General features: G+C 45.8%; 1 protein-coding gene across 1 annotated transcript in view; it reads right to left on the minus strand.

Annotated features, from left to right (window-relative positions):
* Positions 1–23,540, minus strand: part of ADCY1 (adenylate cyclase 1) — a 1,907,157-nt gene that overhangs the window by 13,991 nt on the left and 1,869,626 nt on the right. Inside the window, exon 17 of the mRNA XM_073549833.1 lies at positions 15,463–15,561. Within this exon, the coding sequence (XP_073405934.1) occupies positions 15,463–15,561 (99 nt within the window). The remainder of the gene's footprint in view (positions 1–15,462; positions 15,562–23,540) is intronic.

Consider the following 23,540-nt stretch of genomic DNA (forward strand, 5'->3'; position numbering starts at 1 on the left):
ATTTTTCCCTCTCTGGTTTCAAAATCAACAAACTGGCTCCATAATACAATGCATAACTAGCATATCAGCAAACATAATTAGTCATCAAAGATAAATGCACACTATGTTATGATACAAGTCACTATTACAGGCTTACACAAGCAAAAGTATAGATAACAGCATATTCTTCTTGGTTTGCTAAAAATAGCCATCTGGGTAATTAAGACATAATCCGGTTTCTTCACACTCACTGATCAGCTATTTTCAGCTCAATCGACTTCCGGTTGTAAACAGTGAACAGGACCAGAATAGCACAGCTCTGATTCAAATCAATCACCACTGAGTTGCAGTTCTCTGCAGGAATCATTACACAGTGACCAGAGCTGTGCCATTCCAGCCCAATTCACTGTTTATGTACGGACTGTGCCAGAGCTGAAAACATCTGATTGGTGGGAGAAAAGGGCATTAGACATAAAACAATCTGAATTTTGATACGATATATATCATTCAATGTCACTGACAACCTTGACCTGACCACCCATCTGCCTCATCCACAGGTATATTTCCTGCTTTCTACTAAACAGAATATTCCTCACAATCCATTGATCTGAATTCTCACTTGTTTATCTGTCTATCTTCCTATGTCTCCTGCTTCTATTCCCTGCTGTGCAACCAGCAAACTTTTCTTCTTATCTCTGGTATCTTTTCCTTTTCCTTTATTTGTCTGATCTGTTTCCTTATGGCTCCCCTTCTTCTGTTCTCACTTGGGGTCTTTCATGTGCAGTTAAAGGTATATAAATTTAGAGCATTAGGTCTTTGCTGGTCATGGTCTTTGCACAACTCTTCTCAAGTGCCTTTTTCAAATGCACATCAGAAATATACCAAAAATTTTCCAGACGAGACCAGAAGGTAAGAGCTACAACTGTTTACTAACTGTGCTCATCTCTTGATCTTCCCATACTTACGCTTTCACCATGCATACTATGCCTTTACAGTTTTTATCCAAGTAATCCTTACTCTCCTACATTATCCCCAAACCCAGACACTCTGCAAACAGATAATAATCTCACCTTCCCTCTTTCCTTACCTCATCTACAGTCCTGGTCTTCAACCTCACATTCCTCCTACTAAAAAAACAAAACAAGGCAGCACTGTCCATCTCTCAACTCTTTTCCCTCTCTATGCTTCTCCTCACTGCTAGTAATATATCTCCCAATTCTGGACCTCCAAAGTTGATACCCCCATTAAATCTCCCTCCTATCACTCATTACCCCCTAAAAAATACCACAATCCCTGCAACATAAAATTCATTCCTTTGACCCTCACTCCACCCTGGCCTTTCTCTAGAGTGCTTTGGAATGCCTGTTCTGTCCACAATAAGCTCCATGTCATCCATGACCTCTTTACCTCTTGAAATTGATCTATCCTGGGCCTCATGGCTGACACCCTCTGACACGGCCTCCCTTGCCGCTCTGTGTTACAATGGCCTTCACTTCACCCACACTCCATTCCCTGGCCATAGACAAGGTGGAGGAGTGGATCTTCTCCTTTCTAACAAATGCACCTTCAATCCAATCTACCTTTACCCTTCCTCATCCTTCCTTATTTTGAAGTGCATTCTGCTCATTTCTACTCTTCCTCCAACCTTCAAGTGGCCGTCACATACCGACCCTTGGGCCTGGCCACCGCCTTAATTGACCATTTCTCCACCTGGCTTCTACACTTATTGACAGTCCCACCAACATCATGGGTGACTTCAACATCCCCATACCACCTGTCAGTCTGCAGCCTCCAAACACCTGTTGCTTGCTTCAATTTTTGCACTTTCTCAGTGGTCCTCCGCAGCCACCCATACTGACAGACATACACTAGACCTTATCTTCATCATTCACCATCTCATCTCCCACCCATATAACCACCATCTCCTCACTTTGGCATCCCTTACCTCCTCACCTGCCCCACATGTTTAGCAACTAGTGCATCCTGGTAAAAACCTCGCACACCTAGACATCCAAATGCTCTCTGACTCTATTCCACCATTATTCTCCATATCTTCACTCTATGACATAGACAGTACCAGTGTTTTCTACAATGCCGCATTCACATCAGGTATTGACTCGGTCACCTCTTTCGTGCATGGCAGAGTGTGACAAATCAAATAGACTATCCTAGCAAAACAACCTCACAAAATAACTTTGGCAAGTCTTCAGGGTTACGAAGTAGTGCTGGAAAAAAATGCACTCACAGGAAGACTTCACCGCATTTAAACAAGCAACTTTTACACTCAAGTCAGCCCTTACCTCTACTAAGCAAGAATACTTCACCACCCTTGTGTCTTCTTTATCTCACAACCACCCCAAACAGCTATTCAACACCTTTAACTTTCTTCTCCGACTTCCACTGCCCCCTCTGACACCACTAACCTCTGCAGAAGACTTTGCTGTACATTTCAAAATTAAGATCGACCAAACAAGGTAAATATATTCTGCTCAACCACCACAACCCTTCTGTCTAACAGGCCACTGACCATCCCCATAACCTTCCTCTCTACCATCACTGAAGGAGAGCTTACACATCTCCTCTCCAAATCACACCTCACCACTTGTGCACTCAACCCCATCCCACCTCCTCACCAACCTGAACACCATGCTTATCCTGGCCCTAACCCACCTCTGCAATCTATCATTAACTTCTGTTTTGCATCCAGCTATCACCCCATATGGCTTCTCTTGTTTGCATCAAAATCCTTGAACAGCATGTCTATGCTCAACTTCCCTCCCATCTATCATCTAACTCACTCTTTGATAACTTACACTCCAGCTTCCGTCCCACCATTCCACCAAAACTGCCATGACCAGAATTACTAATAATGACTTACTTACTAAAAAAGCTAACAGACAATTCTCTGTAATCCTCCTTCTAGACCTGTGCTCTGCTTCGACACAGTCGACCACTCCCTCCTATGACAAATCCTCTCCTTTCTTGGCAAAGACCTTAAGCTTCCCCTGGACCTCCTCCCACCTCTGTAACCGCACATTTAGCAATTCCTACTACCACACTACCTCCTCATCCCACTCTCTCTTTGTCGATGTCCGTGGAGTCTCTGACCAGGGACCCCTACACTTCTCAATCTATACCTTTGCCCTGGAACAAGTCAAAGTCTCATGACTTCCATTGCCACCTATACACTGTTGATACTTAGATCTACCTCTCCAACACAGATGTCACCTTTCTGCTGTCCAGAATCACAGAGTATCTACCAGCCATATCCTCCTTATCATCACCCTTCCTAAAGCTCAATGTGGACAAAACTGGACTTATTATTTTTCTCCATCTCACCTATCATCCCCCCCACCTGATCAGGGCTGGTTTTAGGCAAAGTGGGGCCCTGGTCAAAAGTTTAAAATGGGGCCCCAAATGCTAACATATTGCACATCACACAGAAGCATTTTGGTTGTATTTACATGTGCTGAGCTCAGGCCGCTAAACGAGCGTGAGCAACAATATTGAAGTCGTTCGATGCTTGTTTCACGGCCTCTTTCCACTGTCTGAAGAATAATGATGGGGACAGAACAATCACTAATAGATTAATCTGTCTCCATACAGTATCAAATAATCAGCAGCATATCTACCATTTTCACCAGGCGATGTGCTGCTGAGAACAATGATTTTTGTTCCGGCATAAACAAGCCAATCACTCGATGAATAGGCAATTTGTTTGTTTAGTATAATACATACCATAATCCTCCACACAGTATAATGCACCCTAACCCCCCACAGTCCTCCATATTGTATAATGCACACCGCATAGTCCTATAATATAATTGCAGCGCCTGCTAGAGCCAGGGGTACTCAGTCCTGGCCGGTCAGTTCTTCAGAGGATGTCACGGTAGCAGTGACCCGGTCTGTAGCCCTCTGCGTGCAATAAAAGGAAAGGGGAAAGTTTATGGGGGATTAAGTCATGATGCCACCCATGGTGTTCCGCAATAGATGGATAACGCTGCGATTCAGGTCCACTGGGGCTGTTGGTGATGCAGCAGAGATGTCACAGCTCTCCACAGGTAGAGCAGGCCCTAGGGCAGTTATAGAGTTAATTTAAATATGGAAACTGTTGTAGTACAGGGCAGATGTAGTTCAGGCTGTAGTGGGAATGCCAGTTTATCCCTGGTGTCTGAGGATCGGTCCCAGGCTAAATCCCTAAACACCTGGCCTGGTTTGAGGGCTGGTGGGTGTTTAAAGGGCCCAACCAGGGTTTATTCGGCCACCGGTGCAATGTTAGTACCTGCATCTTTTGCCTCTCCAGTGCCGGACTCCTCTTCCTTCTCCTCTGGGGTCGGGGATGCTGATCGCGAGGCTGCCCACCGCTCAGACACGGTTTTCAGCAGGGCCTCCCTCCATTTTGATATTGTTATCTGTGTCTTCTGTAGCTGGTGGCTTAGCTCCTTCATCTCCGCTCTAAGGAATTCCAGGTCTACTACAGGCAGCTGGTCTGGATCTTCCTCTGGTCGGCTGAGGGAGTCCACGGCTTCCACCTCACACTCCGGGTCTCTCCAGCAACCGCTTGCCATGATGCTCACTCACTAATGCTTCTCTCTTTTGCTTTCGGACACACCAGAAGGCGGATTCCCCTGGCCGAGGAACAAGTCCTTTTCCATTGAAGGCTTTACAATGGGCAGGTATGATTTTCACACCTTTCGGCAACCCAGCCCACAATGGGAAGCTACACCACTCCCTTTTGCATAGTCTTTGGGTGCATTGGACCCAGTTTAATGGGTAGGTAGATCCTGTTCGTGACACCAAAATGGAGCGCCCACTAAGGCCGTGGGGTACTGGGACCCGGGTCAGATGGTTCAACAGGGGAGTTGTCACAGCAGCAGCGGCCCGGTCCGAGGCCTTGGGCATCCAATAAAATGTTGAGGGAAGTCATGGGGGAGAAATAATGTGGATTAAGTCATGACACCCCCTTTGGTGTTCTGCTATAGATGGCCGACACTGCGATTCAGGTCCGATGGGGCGGTTGGTGACGCAGCAGAGATGTTACAGCTCTCCACGGGTAGAGCGGTCCCCAGGGTAGTTATAGGGTTAACTTGATAATGGAAACTGTTGTAGTGCAGGGCAGATGATGCAGTAAATCAATCTGAGGACACAGCAGGGTGCAGTCTTCACACAGTCTTTAGCTTACAATCACCAGCTGGGTACTGTGTCCTCTGGGTCAGTGGTCCAGCCAGCTCTCAGGTAGTTTGGGGTACACTTTACCGGGACCCCTTCTTGTGTACCTTCCCAGGTCATCTCTCTGTGCTGGCTCATGCCCTCCTGCCCTACGCCTTACACACAGTGTCCCAAGCCAGAAGCCTCAGTTACTGTCGGGCGATGATCTCATGGTCCCCTTGACCCTATCTGGCTGCCTTTTTAGCAATTGTGTGTGTTGATATGGCTGTCGCACATACAGTTACTGCAGCCTCTGGTTAGCTAGCCGAGTCCTACAGTCTCTTCACTAGTCTGGGGCTGGCACTCACTGTGACCTGGTCCCTCCACCTGACTGCGGTTGGTGTGGATTCCGATGCCACGGGTGGATTCTTCACTTTCCTAGCCCCTAGGACCCCTTCTCCCCACTGGAACCCCTCTCTGTCACTCCTCTCCCATCTTGACACCAGCTCCAACTGACTCCTGTTACCATGACAACTATCCACTATCAACTGTCAGCTTTCTCTCCAGCTATTCTACCCTTATCTACTTGCTCCACCCTCTACCTAGTTCCCCCTGGGCTGGAGAGGTGTGGTATTGGATGCTAGTGTGTGGGTACCGGGTAGTGCCCTCTTCTTACCCGAGAGTTGGGTACCACTCCTCTGGCTGGGGTGCAGTACCTCTGTGGCGACTGGACCCTCAGTGGTGCCACATAATGTACCCCTTAGTCCTCCATATAATATAATGTGCCAAATAGTCCTATTAGCGGCACGCCACTGGCTGGGGCCCCTGGGGAGCGTGGGCCTTAGACGGCTGCCTAGTCTGCCTGCCCCTAACACCGGCCCTGTACCAGATCTATCATAATAAATATCACGCTTTCCGCTGTACCGGAAGTCTGCTGCCTCAGAGTAACCCTCACCTTTGCCCTGTCCTCAAACCACACATCCAAGCTCTTGCCAACTCCTGCTGCCTCCAATTCAAAAATATTTCCAGAATCTGTCCTTTCTTCAACTCTTAATGTTAGTGTATACCCTCATCATCTCTTGAGTACTGCAATATCCACCTCTGTGGTCTTTGCTTCTCACATCTGCAAATCCCTTAACACTAGAACTACTGAGGTAGTCATTTTGACTATTTCGCACTATGTATTTCTCCTCTGTGACTACATTTTTTGGAATTCCGGCTTGAAACTCGGTGACTTTTCCTCAAATAGGATGTTAAAAAAGATTTTGTGGCAATAAATAATTTAGGTGCAAAAATTGCGCATTTATTTCAACATTCACCTATAACTACTAAAGGTAGTCATTTTGACTACCTGCTATATTTTGCTGTCCTTTTGTCACTAAAAGTTGCTGTAAAGTTTTGTGCATAATTTTTTCACTGTATCTTATTTACCCTGATGTTCATATAGATGTAGTTCAATTCAGATGTCAACTTTTCACATTTTCATTGTGTTACCTGGTTGTATTACTGTGTAATGCTGATCTGAATAGAGCTTTTTTGTAAAACTGTAGGCTCTTATCTTAGGCTAACGAAGGGAGGTGTTTTTCTCTGGTCCTAGCAGTAGACAGTAAGTCTGGATAGTAAATTACTTTCATTTCACTTGGAGAGACAAAGACAACAGATGCAGACATAAGAGCTCTGAAAACTCCTACAGGTATATACAACATTTTATTGTCATATTATTCGATTATTTTGTACTGTATAGTGTGAAGCAGCAATTTTTTGGGGGAAAAACTATATTTGCATACAGCTTGATGTTATTAGTTATAGTTTACAGCTAGAAAGAATATTTTTTTTATCTGCAAATGGGCAATATGCATGAATATAGCAATAATGCAATGTAATGGTTTATGAGGCGAAAACGATAAAAATTACGTGTTTTTTTTCAACAGCACAAGAACAGGTACTAGGAGATGGCCTGTTCACGCATTTGAAAATATCTTAGACTTAGCGGGTATAAATGCTTGGATATTATACAAGGAGATGACCACCGGACAAATGTCATGCAAGGCATTTTTGCAAAAGCTTGTCACAGAATTGAGTGGTCCGTATGTTCTATCTAGGGGAAAGGGTGGCATGTCCCAAGTTGCTACATCTTCAGATGTGATGTCTCAAAAAAAATTTTGCCAGATAAAAGCAAAATGCAAAAATAATCGATCTGTTGGAAATTGTATGACTTGCCATAAGTCTTTGTGTGGGCAATGTACCGCTGTAATTGAAAGACGATGCCTGAAATGCGAATCAACAAATGTTTAGAAAGTTACCGGTTGTACTTCATAATAACGGTTGGTCGGTTTTATTGAGATTCTGCGCCATATTTTCATTTTTCTTCTCCTTCACTTACATTTTCTCTGCTTGTTGTTCTTGAGTTGTTGTTTATATGTGTGCACTTTAATAATAAATTATTTTAAAACGTCTATTATTATTGTTTTACTTAGTTTACTTTTGTTATTTTCTGTAGAAAAATATAAAAAAAATCAGAAAAAAACCATTCCAAAGCATTACTGTTGGATCTCACAATAATAATACATTAAAAAAATATAATTATTAATAAATAACCACAAATGAAACTCTAATAATAAACGAAAACAAGTCAGTAGTCAAAATGACTACATTCAGTAGTTCTAGTAGGTGTCACGAGTACAGTAGTTCTAGTGTTAATTGGCAAACAATTCCCCAACGTATACAGTTCAAACTATTAACATTGGCTTACAAAGCTGAGCATAATTTCCGAACTAATCTCCCAATATCTTCCAACATGTAACCTCTGATCCTCTAAGACCTCCTTCTCTCCTCCACACTTATACATTCCTCACCCAATCGCCTCCAAGACCTCTCCCGAATATTCCCCATCCTCTGGAATTATGTACCCCAACACATCTGATTATTCAATAAATTCAGAACTTTCAGATGGAACTTGAAAAACGCATGACTTCAAAACAGCTTAAAACCTGCACTGACCCTGCTGCCACCTCATTATCACCGTAACTGCTGCAGATCCCTCAACCTACTATCTCCTTCCCCATTACCCTGTAGAATGTATGCATGCAAGGGAAGGACCCTCTCCTTTCTGTACCTGTCTGTCCAATGTTAGCTTGTTCTCTGTAATTTATATTTGCATTTTGTATGTAACACTTTTTCATGTACAGCACCATGGAATCAATGGTCCTCTAAAAATAAATAATAATATCCTAAGGATAGGTCTTCAATATCATAAGCATGGATAACCACTTTGTACATGATTTCAAATAGCAGTGGATATTTTTGGTAGGTATATTTTTTCTTAAAATTTGTGGACAACCTGAATGTAAAGCTTTAATAAGATATAAACTTTGACTATAGGAAGAATTTGATTGGATTGTTACATTTCAGCGATACTTACAGTATACCAACAAATATTAAAGGGGTTTATCCAGCCATTTAAAATTGAATTTTTAAAAATTATGTAAATTGGTTATCCAAACCAAAAATTGGCTTAGTCTCAAACACTTTCACCATGGGTAGGGGAAGGATCTGTCCCCTGCAAATACTAGATTGTGGGGAGTGAAATACCTTAAAATATCCGATTCTACTTTGATCAGTGATACCTTAAGAAACATTCTGGATACTGCCTCTATGATGTCCAACTAATCTGGCAATGTTGGCTCCTTCCACAGGTCCTCCTTTCATTTAGTCATATATAATAGCTTCTCGCATGAAGAAACCATGTGTGTATATAATTTAGAGATGCTCCCAGCTACTTCCAGGGATTTTGCACACATTTAGGCTATGTGCACACGATGCGTTTTTTTTTTTTTTACGTGTGGAAATGCCCCAAAAACGCAATGAAATACTAAAGCAAGGTAATTCAATGACAGTCCTGAAGTGTTGTGCACATGGTTCGTAAATTTCAATCCGTATTTGCAGTGTTTTGTTATCTGCCGCATGTTAATTCTTTTTGCATTTCTGCAGCGTTTTTGACTCATTGACTTCAATTGAGTCAGTCAAATCTGCAGCAAAAATGTACAGTAGGTGTAAAAAGGTTTGTAGATTTGCTGTTAAAAACACTGCGAATGGTCAAAGGGAAATGATGTCAGAAGAAAGAAGGGTGTGTGGGCAGAGATTATGTGCTTGTGTCTCTGTGTGTGAGTGGAGAATGTACGTGTGACTATGTGTGTCTGTGTATGTGTATCCATGCGACGTGTGTACCCAGGGGTCATCAGATGGGACTACTTTTCCCATCCGGCTACGTTTTTTGTCACATATAACAGAGACAGCATGAGCCAATGATGAGAGAATAGTCTCATCATTTGGAGCCTTTGTTCAATTGTAAATCAAAACATTTACATATTCACATACAAAATACATAGTCACCGAACGCCCAATCCCCAATGCCTGCGTCTCCTGTAAACAATCAAAAATAATAAACCAACATATACTCCCTGTCCAGCGTAGTCCATTTAATACCAAGTGTCCCACAGTGATCCCATGTGTAGAACAGTCACATCGGGAGATTTGCCCGCTCTACCCAGCCTCCGGCATTACACTTACAGGAGGTAATCGCTCCCGCAGTGTATCACTGAGCTGCCATAAGAGTTCACCGGAGATCATCAGCTGATCAGCTCCAGTGCTCTCACGCACTGCTGCGTGGGTAAGTTCTCAAGCAGTGGTGCCGTAAGTGAGAGCATCGGAGTTGATGAACTCCGATGAATTCTCATGACAGCTCAGTGATACACTGCGAGAGTGATTACCTCCTGCCAGTGTATCGCCGGCGGCTGGGTGTAGCGGTCGCATCTCCCAAAGTGACTGTTCTACACATGAGATCATCATGGGACACTAGGTATTAAATGGACCACGGCAGACAGGATAGTATTATATGTTGGTCTATTTTTTTATTGTTTGCAGGAGATGATGGAGTCAGGGATTAGGCGATCAGTAAGTATGGTAAGATAAGATTCAATAAAGGACTCTGTGTGATTATTTCAAATAAAGGACTTTCTTCTGGCTGTGTCTTTACTTACTATATAAATATAGGATTAGTAATGGAGAGGTGTCTTATAGACACCTCTCCATTACTAACCTGTGGGCTTGATGTCACCTGACAATACAAAGGTGACATCAACCCCACAAATATAAACCCCACTTGCCATCACTACAGGGCAAGTAGGAAGAGCAAGGCTGAGTGCCAGAATTGGCACATCTGTAAGATGTGCCATTTCTGGTATGGCTGAGAGCTCATGTTTTTAGCCTGGGGGTGTGCTAATATCCATGGCCCCTTCCAAAGCTATTAATATCAGCCCGCAGCTGTCTGCATAGACTTTGCTGGTTCAAATTTATAAGGGGACCCCATGTCAATTTTTTTCTGGGGTCCCCCTGTAAACTAGCCAGTAAAGGCTAAGCAACAGCTGTGAGCTGATATTAATAGCCTGGAAACCTTTATGGCTATTGGCTCCTTCCCAGAATATTAACAAGCTGTCGGCTTTCCCTCTGCTAGTTATGAAAATTATGTGGGAGCCCAAGCAAATTTTTTTTAATTTTTTTTAAAAATAAACAGATATTGCATTTCACAGAGATTTCTGACAGTTGCTGTTTTGTTACAGCATATGTAGGTTAATTATGTTAATGCTCTTACATAGGCTGGTGAGTGTGTGTGTGTCTTTAATGCTTTATGTACCGTTTTATCAATGAGGGTATCTGGCTGACACCTGTTCATTACTAAACCTCGGGCTTGGTATTACATATGTATATTATTATTATTTATTATTATTATAGCACCATTTATTCCATGGCGCTTTACATGTGAGGAGAGGTATACATTGTAAATACAAGTACAGTAATCTTAAACAATACAAGTCACAACTGGTACAGGAGGAGTGAGGACCCTGCCCGCGAGGGCTTACAATCTACAAGGGATGGGTGAGGATACAGTAGGTGAGGGTAGAGCTGGTCGTGCAGTGGTTTGGTGGATTGGTGGTTACTGCAGGTTGTAGGCTTATCAGAAGAGGTAGGTCTTCAGGTTCTTTTTGAAGGTTTCCATGGTAGGCGGGAGTCTGATATGTTGTGGTAAAGAGTTCCAGAGTAGGGGTGGATGCGCGGGAGAAATCTTGTATGGGATTGTGGGAAGAGGAGATAAGAGGGGAGCAGAGAAGGAGATCTTGTGAGGATCGGAGGTTGCGTGCAGGTAAGTACCGGGAGACGAGGTCACAGATGTACGGAGGACACAGGTTGTGGATGGCTTTGTATGCCATGGTTAGGGTTTTGAACTGGAGTCTTTGGTTAATGGGGAGCCAGTGCAGGTATTGACAGAGGGGAGTGGCTGGGGTATAGCAGGGGGACAGGTGGATTAGTTGGGCAGCAGTGTTTAGAATAGATTGGAGGGGTGCGACAGTGTTAGAGGGGAGGCCACGGAGCAGGAGGTTGCAGTACAGTAGTCAAGGCGGGAGTTGAGGGCATGGACTAGGGTTTTTGCAGATTCTTGGTTGAGGAATGTATGGATCCATGAAATATTTTTGAGTTGATGTTGGCAGGAAGTGGAAAGGGCTTGTAAAGTATATGTGACTTGAAAGAGATCATGGTCAAGGATAACTCAGAGGCAGCGAGCTTGTGGGACTGGGGAGAGTGGGCAGCCGTTTACTTTAATGGATAGGCCCATTGCGGGGGTTGCATGAGATGGAGGAAAGATGATGAATTCTGTTTTGTCCATATTAAGCTTTAGAAATCTAACAGAGAAGGATGAAATAGCAGACAGATATTGAGGGATTCTGGTTAGTAGGGAGGTCAGGTGATATCTGATCTAGAGATGTAGATCTGTGTCTTATCAGCGTAAAGGTGATACTGAAAGACGTGAGATTCTATGAGCTGTCAGAGACCGAAGTTGTAAATGGAGAAGAGAAGGGGCCCTAGGACTGAACCTTGCGGGACTCCGACAGATAGGGAGTGCGGTGAGGAGGTGATGTGTGAGTGGAAGATGCTGAATGTCCGGTCTGTCAGGTATGATGCGATCCAAGATAGGGCCAAATCTGTGATGCCAAGCGATGAGAGGTTCTGTAGTAATAGGGAATGGTCCACTGTGTCAAAGGCAGAGGACAGGTCCAGGAGGAGGAGGGCAGAGTAGTGTCGCTTGGCCTTGGCAGTTAATAGGTTATTGGTGACCTTAGTTAGGGCAGTTTCAGTGGAGTGGTGTGACCCGAAGCCAGATTGTGAGTGGTCAAAGAGGGAGCAAGAAGAGAGGTGGGAGGACAGTTCAAGATGGACGTGTTGTTCCAGTAGTTTTGAGGCATAGGGGAGAAATGATATAGGGCGATAGCTAGATACAGAGGATGGGTCAAGAGAGGGCTTTTTGTGGATAGGTGTGATTGAGGCATGTTCAAAGCTTGAGGGGAAAACACCAGTTGTTAGTGATAGGTTGAAGAGATTGGCTAGGGTTGGGATGAAGACTGTGGTGAGGTTTGAGATGAAGTGGGATGGGATCGGGTCAAGTGCACAGGTGGTGAGATGTGACCTTGAGAGTAGAGTGGAGAGTCGATCTTCTGTAATGGAGGAGAAGTTGGTTTTGGAGGAGGATGGCTGTACAGTTAGGGGGAAGGGCTCTGGGGCTGTCAATCTTCTGCTTGAAAAATGAGGCAAAGTCTTCATCTGAGATGAGTGGAGAGGGAGGAGGTGCTGGGGGACGATGGAGAGAATGGAAGGTGTTGAATAACTGTTTAGGGTTGTGAGACAGGGACGATATGAGAGATGAGAAATAGGTTTGTTTAGCTGTGGTGAGTGTAACCTTGAAAGTAGTGAGGTACTGTTTGAATGTGACGAGGTCCTCATTGGAGTGGGATCTTTTCCATCTCCATTCAGCAGCCCGGGAAGCCCGCCTCAGTTCTTTGGTCAGGCTGGTGTGCCAGGGCTGTCTGTTGATTTTGCGAGCTTTGGTATGTGTGAGAGGGGCAACTGATTCCAAAGCTACAGCTATTGTGGGTTATATAGAGCGGCAGCGGCATCTGCATTTTGTAGGGAACTTATGTCTGTAAGAGGGAGAAGGGATTCAGACAGTGAGTGTAGATGGAGGTGTTTAAGATTTCTGCAAGGGTGTTCACGTTTGTGGGGTGGGGATTGTGGTCAAGGAGTGGAGAGAGAAGAGATTGTAAGTAGGTTGTGGTCAGAAAGAGGAAGAGGTGAGTTAGAGAGGTCAGATAGAGAGCAGAGGTGGGTGAAGATGAGGTCCAGAGTGTGACCATCTTTGAGAGTCGCTGCAGAAGACCATTGAGTGAGGCCGAAGGAGGAAGTGAGAGATAGAAGTTTAGTGGCAGCTGAGAGGGAAGTGTCAGTGGGGATGTTGAAGTCAACCAAGATGATAGTGGAGATGTCGGTGGAGAGGAAATGAAGTAGCCAGGTGGTGAAGTGGTCAAAGAAGGTGGTGGCAGGCCCTGGGGGGCGGTAAATGACAGTTAGTTGTAGGTTGGAGGGGGAGTAGATGTACACTGAGTGCACCTCAAAGGAAGGGAGGGTATCACAGGGTGGGAGTGGGATGTGGGTGAAGGAGCAGTTATCTGACAGGAGAAAACCAACTCCTCCACCATGCTTGCTACTGGGGCGGGGTGTGTGGGAAAGGTGGAATCCACCATAAGAAAGTGCAGCAGGAGAGTCTGTGTCAGAGGGGGTGAGCCAGGTTTTGGTGATGGCGAAAAAGGAAAGTTTGTTAGTAATAGAAAGATCATGGATGTAGGATAGCTTACTGCAGACACAGCAAGCATTCTTCAGAGCTCCTGTTAGTAGGATTGGAGAAGCAGGGGCTGGATGAATGGGTATAAGGTTAGAGAGGTTACAGAAAGTTATGATAGAGCGTGGATGAGAGGTAGAAATGACTGTGGGAATATGGTGAGGAGGACCAGGATTTGGAGAGATATCACCAGTAGTGAGAAGGAGCAGAAAAAGTGTTAGCAGGTGGGAGCAGGAGAGGGCATGCAGGGGCTGTCTGTGTTTGGAGACAGAGGATTGTATGTTGAGAAACAGATCTATGGAAGAGGCGAGATGGATGGGGAGGACTGAAGAAGAGATGAACACTTCTTTGATGTAGGGATTAGGGGGGTAAGCAGAAAGTGAAGGATTATAAGGATCAGAGTGAAAACAAATAAACATTGTTTACAGTGACTATCCAGTTCCCTTCTGGTTCAATTCTGGATTAATTCACGTCACACTTGTATGATATACACTTATAGGATACACACTGCAGACTAAAGTCTTGGCAGACTTGTGCTATGCAATATATTTGCTACAAAATGCAATTAGGTGTGAAGCAGAGAGAAGTGGTCTGTGCTCATCTTGGTCAGACAATTAAGAGTGGACCAGATGCATATGAGCAAGTCAAAGTAAACAAGCTCATAAATAACACTTGTATTTGTTTTGGGGGTGTACACATTATAAATTTGAACATGGCATGTAATGATATTATGGCCTTCAAAGGAGAATGAAAAAGAAGAGGTTGAACAAGGAAATTACGTCATATTTTTTTTTTAATAATATATCTTTATTTAGCATACAAAAATGCATGAAAAACAGCAAAAAAACGTAAAAAAAAATGCACGGATTTTCCATTGCGTTTTTCTGCCAAGAGATGCAGAAAATTTGCAGAAATTTCTGCAAGCAAATGCACAACATGCCCACATAGCCTTACTTAGCCACAGACATATTTGTTAAGCACTTATGACGGCTAGCGAATGATAACACACAGGAGGAGATTCATTAAATTTTTTCCAGCGAAGCTTGAGTGGAGCAAGTGTATGAGGGGGACGTGACTGACCACCACACTGCTTCCACATGAAATTCATTAAAAAAAAAAAAATTCCAGTGAAGCTTGAGCGGAGCAAGTGTGGGAGGGGGACGTGACCACCACACTGCTTCCACATGAAATTCATAAAAAATTACAGCTTTTTGTATGCCAGTACAGCTACTCCAGTAGCATTTCTGGCGTGGTGCACCAAGGTACACACCACTCAGTAGAGCTACAGAATTCAGTAAGTGGTAAGCACCTTATAATGAATTTGGTGCCTCCTGTACTCCTTCCACAACTGGCTTAGTGTGTGTTCGCTACACCAGTAGTGATGAATCGGCCCCACAATGTTTGAATTGCTGAAAGTGAAATACTGTTGAATCAAGGAGCGAGTGAACCAAATTTTCAATTGAGCTAAAACCCAGTTAAACATTTAGAATGCTTTATGGTTTAGACAACCTTCCAGGTTGAAGCTGTGACATCAGCTAGTGACCACTACCTGAAAAGTAGTAGAATGTTAGAAATTAAAATATCCATATGAAGTATGAGTGATACTTTACCTTAGTTCCTGTTGTTGGAACCAGTCCTACAGCTCCCATATACGTGCTTCCAATTGTCTTTATTTTTTCAATGTCTCTGTAGCACTCCTTTTCCATAAGCTGCATAAAAGCAAATACAACAAAGCATTACTAAAAGGTTAGCAGACCTTGTTCATTCAACATTATCCCTAAATCTATTTATCTATATATCTGTCTAGAAACCATTCCAAAAAACAACCTTTTGATGAGACCACACTCTAAAGATCACATATACTATATTTTCAGTTTCATCAAATTCTGTGTACAACTTCATCTTCTTTGTGAGAACCATATCTCTAAAATAAATATTTAATATGAAATTGGGTCATATCTAAAATGTTTCCATTTACAATGGATATAAAAAGTCTTCCCACCTCTGATACATTGCCTGGTTTTTGTCAAGTAATAAAAAACATTGCAGAACTTTTTTCACCTTTACAGTCACCCATAATTTGACCAAATCAATTGAGAAACAAACTGATTTTTTTTTGCCGTGGAAAAATAAAAATAAAGAATTAAAATAATGTGGTTGCATAAATATGCACACCATTAAACTAATAGTCTCCTCTGAATTTATATCAGCATTCAATCTTTTGGATAGGAGTCTATCAGCATAGCAAATCTAGAATTGGCAATCTTTGCCCACTTTTCCTTGGAGTAGCACTCCCCGGAACAACTACGTAGAATTCCAGTAGAATTCCAAGGAACAACTACGAGTAATGTAGAATGTATTGTGGGAGGTGTAGGAGACATCAAAGCCATAGAGGTTTAGCCCAATGAAAAGGAATAGCAGGAATTTTTTTTTTTTTTAAGACGTTCGGAGTTACAAAGATATTGACTATGTAACTTCTTTTATATTTTGTCAGATATGTATGTTTCACTACTTCCATGCTCTTAACCTTCTTTTTTACTTCTCCCACACTTTCTCCTTCATCATCTTCAGCAGCAGCATCTTTTTCATCAACTTCTTCTTCACCTTATTCATCTTCTTCTTCTTCACCTTCTTCCTATTATTCTTTTTTTTTTACATTCTTCATATTCGTCTTATTCAACTATTATTCTTCATATTCTACTTCTACATCTTCTTCCTATTATTCTTCTTCTTCATCATATTCTTATTTGTGACAGGCATTCCTGTAGTTGTTATCTATAAAAGTTTGAAGATTACACCTTCTGTTCTGCCTGTCACAAAAGATTTACAACAGGATTTGTCCGCGTTCAGTTTGGCCTGCAGTAGCAGGCATTTTCCAGGGGCATCACGAGGAGGAACAGACTCACCCCCATACACTGCTTAGTTTTCTTCTGCTTATAATTTAGATAATATCATTTGCTCTGATTTTTAGTCTTATGCTTAATGTTCTTCTGCTTTTGGTTTTTCTGCTTCTTGGTCTTCTGTCTCGTGTTGTTCTGCATCTTGGTGGTTGTCTTCATGTTCTTTGTCCTCTTGGTCATCTTCTTCAGGGTCATCTTTTTGGTCTTCTTCGGTGTGGTCTTCAGGGTCGTCGTCTTCAGGGACGTCGTCAGGGAGATCCAGAGTGAGAGCCAAAAACCATTTCCACAAGCTCGAACTTGGAAAAGTAGCAGAAGGTACAAGAAGGCTGAGGAACTGCTGAGAACCAGCTGACGGCACTGGAACCCGGATGGTTAGCAGAAGGAAGAAGAGCAAATGGAACTAACGGGGACCAGCTGATGGTGCTGGAACCCGGAGGGGCAGCATAAGGAACAAGAGCCAATGGCACAACCGTGGACCAGCTGGCGGTGCTGGAACCTGGTTACTAAGCAGGAGGTACCTATGCTACAAAGCACTACCAAGGACCAGCAGACGTTGCTGGAACTCGGATACCGAGAAGGAGGCACCTAGGCCAAAGGCACTGCCGAGAACCAGCTGACAGTGCTGGAACCCGGATGGGTAGCAGAAGCTGCAAGAGCAAATGGAACTGGCGAGGACCAGCTGACAGTGCTGGAACCCGGAGGGGCAGCAGAAGGAACAAGAGCCAATGGCACAACCGTGGACCAGCTGACGGTGCTGGAACACGGGTACTAAGCAGGAGGTACCTGTGCTACAAAGCACTACCAAGGACCAGCAGACGTTGCTGGAACTCGGATACCGAGAACGAGGCACCTAGGCCAAAGGCACTGCCGAGAACCAGCTGAAGGTGCTGGAACCCGGATGGGTAGCAGAAGCTGCAAGAGCAAATGGAACTAGCGAGCACCAGCTGACAGTGCTGGAACCCGGAGGGGCAGCAGAAGTAACAAGAGCCAATGGCACAACCGTTGACCAGCTGACGGTGCTGGAACACGGGTACTAAGCAGGAGGTACCTGTGCTAGAAAGCACTACCAAGGACCAGCAGACGTTGCTGGAACTCAGATACCGAGAAGGAGGCACCTAGGCCAAAGACCCTGCCGAGAACCAGCTGACGGTACTGGAACCCGGATGGGTAGCAGAAGCTACCCATGAAAAACAAAGTTGCAAGGCCGCGAGCCAGCTGCAGTTCCCGAAACCCACAGTCCTACAGGGGGTGCTTGTCCTATTGGCACTACGGAACCAGCCTTTATTACCAGAACCCGCAGCCCACAAAGGAAGCACCAAAACTGCAGGCACCATAGACTCGGCTAACCCAACCACAGCACGACCGGACAACGAGTCGGTGGCAAAGTGACGTTGACACTACCCGGAAACAGCAGGCGTGCTGGAACCAGGCTGGGCATGAAGGAGTGCCCATGCCAAAGACACTGCCGAGAACCAGCTGACGGTGCTGGAACCCGGATGGGTAGCAGAAGCTACAAGAGTCAATGGAACTACCGAGACCCAGCTGACGGTGCTGGAACCCAGAGTGGCAGCTTAAGGAACAAGAGCCAATGGCACTACCGAGGACCAGCTGATGGTGCTGGAACCCGGAGTCTAAGCAGGAGGTACCTGTGCTAGAAAGCACTACCAAGGACCAGCAGACGTTGCTGGAACTCGGATACCGAGAAAGAGGCACCTAGGCCAAAGGCACTGCCGAGAACCAGCTGACGGTGCTGGAATCCGGATGGGTAGCAGAAGGTACCCATATTAAACAAATTTACAAGGCCGCGAGCAGGCCGCAGTTACCGAAACCCACAGTCCAACAGGGGGTGCTAGTCCTATTGGCACTACAGAACCAGCCTTTATTACCAGAACCCGCAGTCTACATAGGAAGCACCTAAACTGCAGGCACCATAGAGTCGGCTAACCCTCAGCCTGCTGCATGATTGACCCTGGGCTCCAACATCGCCAGTTGCTGCTCAGAAGTGTCTTTGGCACGGGTTCTCCATCCTGCCCAGCCTGTTTCCAGCACCCCTGCTGTTTCCGGGGAGTGTCAACATCACTTTGCCACCAATACATTGTCCTGGTCTCCTGCTCTGTCCACATTCCCACTACTAGTAATGGGAATGTGTACAGAGCAGGAGACATTGCCGGACACACATCAGGGGATCAACTGACGTGACTGAGCCCCAGTAACACAGGAACAAGTGTGGATTGTGCAGACGCCACTTCAGAGCAGCAACTGGCGGGGTTGGAGGCAAGGGGAAATACTAGAGACAGTGGAGCCATAGCTCTAAGTGGAGCACGGTTTAAATTCAGTAGTAGTTCAATTGTGGAGGGAGCTGGAGACTTTGCCGTCCACACGGCAGGGGAGCAGCTGGCGTTACTGAACCCCACTAACAGAGGAGCTAGTGTTTTTGTCTGTGCAGACGGCACTTCTGAGCGACAACTGGCTTTGCTGAAGCCCAGGGATTACAGTTCAGGTGGTAGAAACATGAGCACAACAGAAGAACCTGATACTGATGCCAACCAATTATTTATTCTGGAAGAGGACTGGCAAATTCTGGCGAGATCCAGGCCTTGTTCATTTTCAGAAAAGTAAGCCAGTCAACGTTATCGGAGGATAGTCGCGTGCGACAGTCAGTTAGTACACCACCTGCGGCACTAAAGACGCGTTCCGATAATACACTGGCAGCAGGGCAAGCCAGCACCTCCAATGCATACTGGCTAAGCTCTGGCCATGTATCCAGCATAGAGACCCAAAACTTGAAGGGGGAAGAGCCATTTGGGAGTACACCGACAGGGCAAGACAGGTAGTCTGTCACCATCTGACGGAACCGTTGCCTCTTGCTAACTGGAGCCGTCTGTAATGGTGTAGACATTTGTGGCGGACACACAAAACTTTGCCTCATTTGGGCCATACTTCTCTTGCCTTGTGCTGAGGCACTGCCTCTGCTCCCTGTTTGTGCAGAGCTTCCTCCACTGCCTCTACGCACAGAGCTGCTTTGTAAAGCACTAGCAGCACTACTGTCGGGTGGAATGGAGAACATGATGGACTGCACCAGTGTGTCCTGGTACTCCCGCATTTTACGCTCCCGGTTCAACGGTGGTATGAGGCTTTGTAAATTGTCCCGGTAGCGAGGATCTAGGAGGGTGTACACCCAATAATCAGTCGTGATGAGAATGTGGGCGATGCGGCGGTCGTTTCTCAGGCACTGCAGCATGAAATCAACCATGTGCTGCAGACTCCCAACTGCCAAAGAAACGCTGTCCCCTGCTTGAGGCGTCATCTCTGCCTGCTCTGTATCACCCCACCCTCGCTGTACATACTGACTAGAGCATTGTGTACCTCCCTCCTCTTGACAGATGTCTTCCTCCTCCATTGACTCCTCCTCATCCTCCTCACAAAGTGTCCCCTGCCTAGGCCTTTGTGAGGAACCACGTAGCGCAGACTGTCCAGAAGCGGATGGCATTTGTGACTCCTCATCCTCCACCTCCTTCAAAACCTCCTCCCTTAGTGCTTGCAGTGTTTCTTGAAGCAGGCAGATAAGGGGGACAGTCATGCTGACTAGTGCATCATCTGCACTCACCATCTGCATGGAATCATCGAAGGCACACAAAACGAGGCAGATGTCCTTCATAGAGGCCCACTCAGTGGTGCTGAAGTGTGACCGGCGCACAGTGCGACTTGTTTGCGCCTGATGCAGCTGGTACTCCATGACTGCTGCCTGCTGCTCACACAACCGCTCCAACATATGTAACATTGAATTCCACCTGGTGGGTAGGTCACATATGATGCGATGTTCCGGAAGGCGTAATCGGTGCTGCAGAGCAGCAAGGCGTGATCTAGCCGTGCTGGAACGCCGCAAGTGAGCACACTCTATGCGGACCTTGTGCAGCAGTGCATCAAGATCCGGATAGTCCCTCAGAAAGCTCTGCACGACCAAGTTCAGCACATGTGCCAGACATGGGATGTGAGTGAGGTTGCCTAGGCCCAGAGCTGCCACCAGATTTTGGCCATTGTCACACACTACCAAGCCTGGCTGGAGATTCGCTGGCACAAACCACACGTCGCTCTCCTGCTTGATGGCATTCCAGAGCTCCTGCGCTGTGTGGCTTCGATTCCCCAAAGAAATTAATTTGAGTACGGCCTTGTTGACGTTTGGCCCCGGCTGTGCTCATATCGGTCGTAACAGGCTCCTGCAGCGCTGTTTCTGAGGAACTTGAGTAGGAGGAGGAGTCGTCAATGTGTAGAGACTGGATTCCTGCAATCCGTAGAGTTGGCAGAACACGTACAGCGCCACTCTCCAGATCTGTACCCGGCTCCACAACATTGACCCAATGGGCAGTGAGGGAAAGTTATCGTCCCTGTCCATGGTTACTGGTCCACGCATCGGTGGTCAGGTGGACCTTGCTACTGATGGCGTTTAGTAGCGCATGTTTTATTTTTCCATCCTCATGCTTTTGCAGGGCAGGGACGGCTTGCCTGCTGAAATAAAAGCGGCTGGGCATGGTGTATTGTGGTACTGCCAATGCCATGAATTCCGGAAGGTGACAGTCTCCACCAGCCTGAATGAGAGCATTTCAACGGCCTCTAGTTTGGCAATGCCAGCATTCAGAGCCTGTGCTCGGGGATGGTTTGCCGAGTATGGACACCTTTTATCCCATGCCTGTGCTACCGATGGCTGTAGAGTGGCCTGGGAGTGTGAGGATGACTGGGAACGTGGTGTTGTGGGTGGAATGTCACTGGGTCTCCGGACAACAGTGCCAGAGGTTCTTCCTTGGCGATCCTGTGAGGAAGCCAAACCAGCTGTGTGTGAGCTGGAGGAAGAGGCCCCAACACGAGCTGAAGAGGTGGTAGGTGGTGCTGTACGTTGGCCTACGTCTTCAGTGTGTCTGTTTAACTCCACCTCGTGCTTGATCCGCACATGTTTCCACATATTTGTGGTATTGAGGTTGCTGACATTTTTCTCTCTTTTGACTTTCTGATGACACAGCTTGCATTTGACAAAGCAAATGTCATCTGCAACTGTGTCAAAAAACAACCATGCACTGCAAGTCTTGGGAGCGCCCGTTTTGGCTTTTGGAAGAGGAATGCTCCTAACGGGTGCCGAAGTGGAGGCTACAGGCAACCAAGTCTGCCCCCTCCCTCTCCCTCCTGTTTTGGCCGTTCAGGGAATCTCTTCCTCAGAGCTGCTCCCACCACCTTCCTGTTCCTCACGCCATGATGGGTCAAGGACCTCATCATCTACACTCCCCTCTTCAAACACCGGCTTCTCCTGGGTTGTCTCGCCAGCAACGTACGCACCAGAAAGTGGCACCTGAGTCTCGTCATCATCTGATGTGTACTGAGGTGTGCTGACCATAGGCACTGGCCCACCCGTCTCTTCAGATTCAGAGGGACAAAGAAGTTGCGCATCACTGCATACTCCCTCTTCCTCACATTCTTGAATGCTGCTTGGCTGGCCCCCTCTTTCCAAGCCAACAGATTCAGAGAACAGAAGTAGAGACTGTGATGGCTCCTGTCCTGGGCTCTCTGACTGCCTGGGCACTTTGACAGGTGGTGAAGAGACAGATGGTTGCTCTTCAGTGCTCTGGCCCTGAGAGGACGTGGAAGTCATTGAAGTCGATGCGTTAGCTGCCATCCATCCGACAACGGCTTCAGTTTGTTCTTCCCACAGCAGTGGGGTACAGCGAGGTCCTACAAAGCTGCGCATAAAGGACTGTTGCCTGCTAAAACTGGGGGATGCTGACTCACTGGTGCCAACAGCAGGCACAGAATCCCCACGTCCTCTCCCTGCAGAATCCCCACGTCCTCTCCCTGCAGAATCCCCACGTCCTCTCTCTGCTGAAACTCCACGCCCACCTGCCTTACTCCCTGCCTTCTTCATCTTGGTAGACTGATAAAGATAGGCAGAAAAGTACAAACGGGGGGCTTAGTGTGCTTATTCCTGAACAGCTGGTAACAGGTACAAGAAACACTAATTTTATGAAGTGTGTGTGTGGACTACACTTTAATAGGAGCTAATGTGGCCTACACAACTGTCAAATGTAGTGTTTGGTGAACTTTATTTTGTTTTTTTTTTGGAAAAAAACTAAAAGGATGTGACCAAAGATTTGTTTGCAATAGTATCACTAACTTTTTGGAGCTATTACAATGCAGGAAGGTAACCTGCAATGCAAGAGATGAGGCTCCAAAAAATTTTGTAATACTAATCTTGCTGCAGCTGAAGGGCACAAGCCAGAAAAAAGGCTCCTCTATCTACTCCTATATATTGTTTGCAACCAACCAATGTAGATGGATACGGATGGATGCACACTAATAGGAGAATAAAAAATGAGCTGCAATAAATGAAAAATATGTGTGAGGCAGTGACGCACGCTGAGCGGCCTACAACCAGACGTAGCTGCAGGACACACTACTCAGCGTGAGCTGCACTCACACACAGAGACCTCTCAGACAGCCGTGAACAGTGCAGATAAGTGGGCACTAGCACTGAAAGGCTGCAGAGAGGCTCCGCTGTCTACTCCTATAGTGTTTGCAACCACCGTATAAGGATACAGATGGATGCACACTAATAGGAGAATTAAAAATTAGCTGCAATTAAAGAAAAATATGTGTGAGGCAGTGACGCACGCTGAGCAGCCTACAAGCAGACGTGCCTGCAGGACACACTACAGCGTGAGCTGCACTCACACACAGAGACCTATCTGACAGCCGTGAACAGTGCAGATAAATGGGCACTAGCACTGAAAGGCTGCAGAAAGGCT

Source organism: Dendrobates tinctorius, unplaced genomic scaffold (assembly GCF_039654945.1).
Source record: "Dendrobates tinctorius isolate UK_male_01 unplaced genomic scaffold, ASM3965494v1 ptg000162l, whole genome shotgun sequence".
NCBI lineage: Eukaryota > Metazoa > Chordata > Amphibia > Anura > Dendrobatidae > Dendrobates > Dendrobates tinctorius.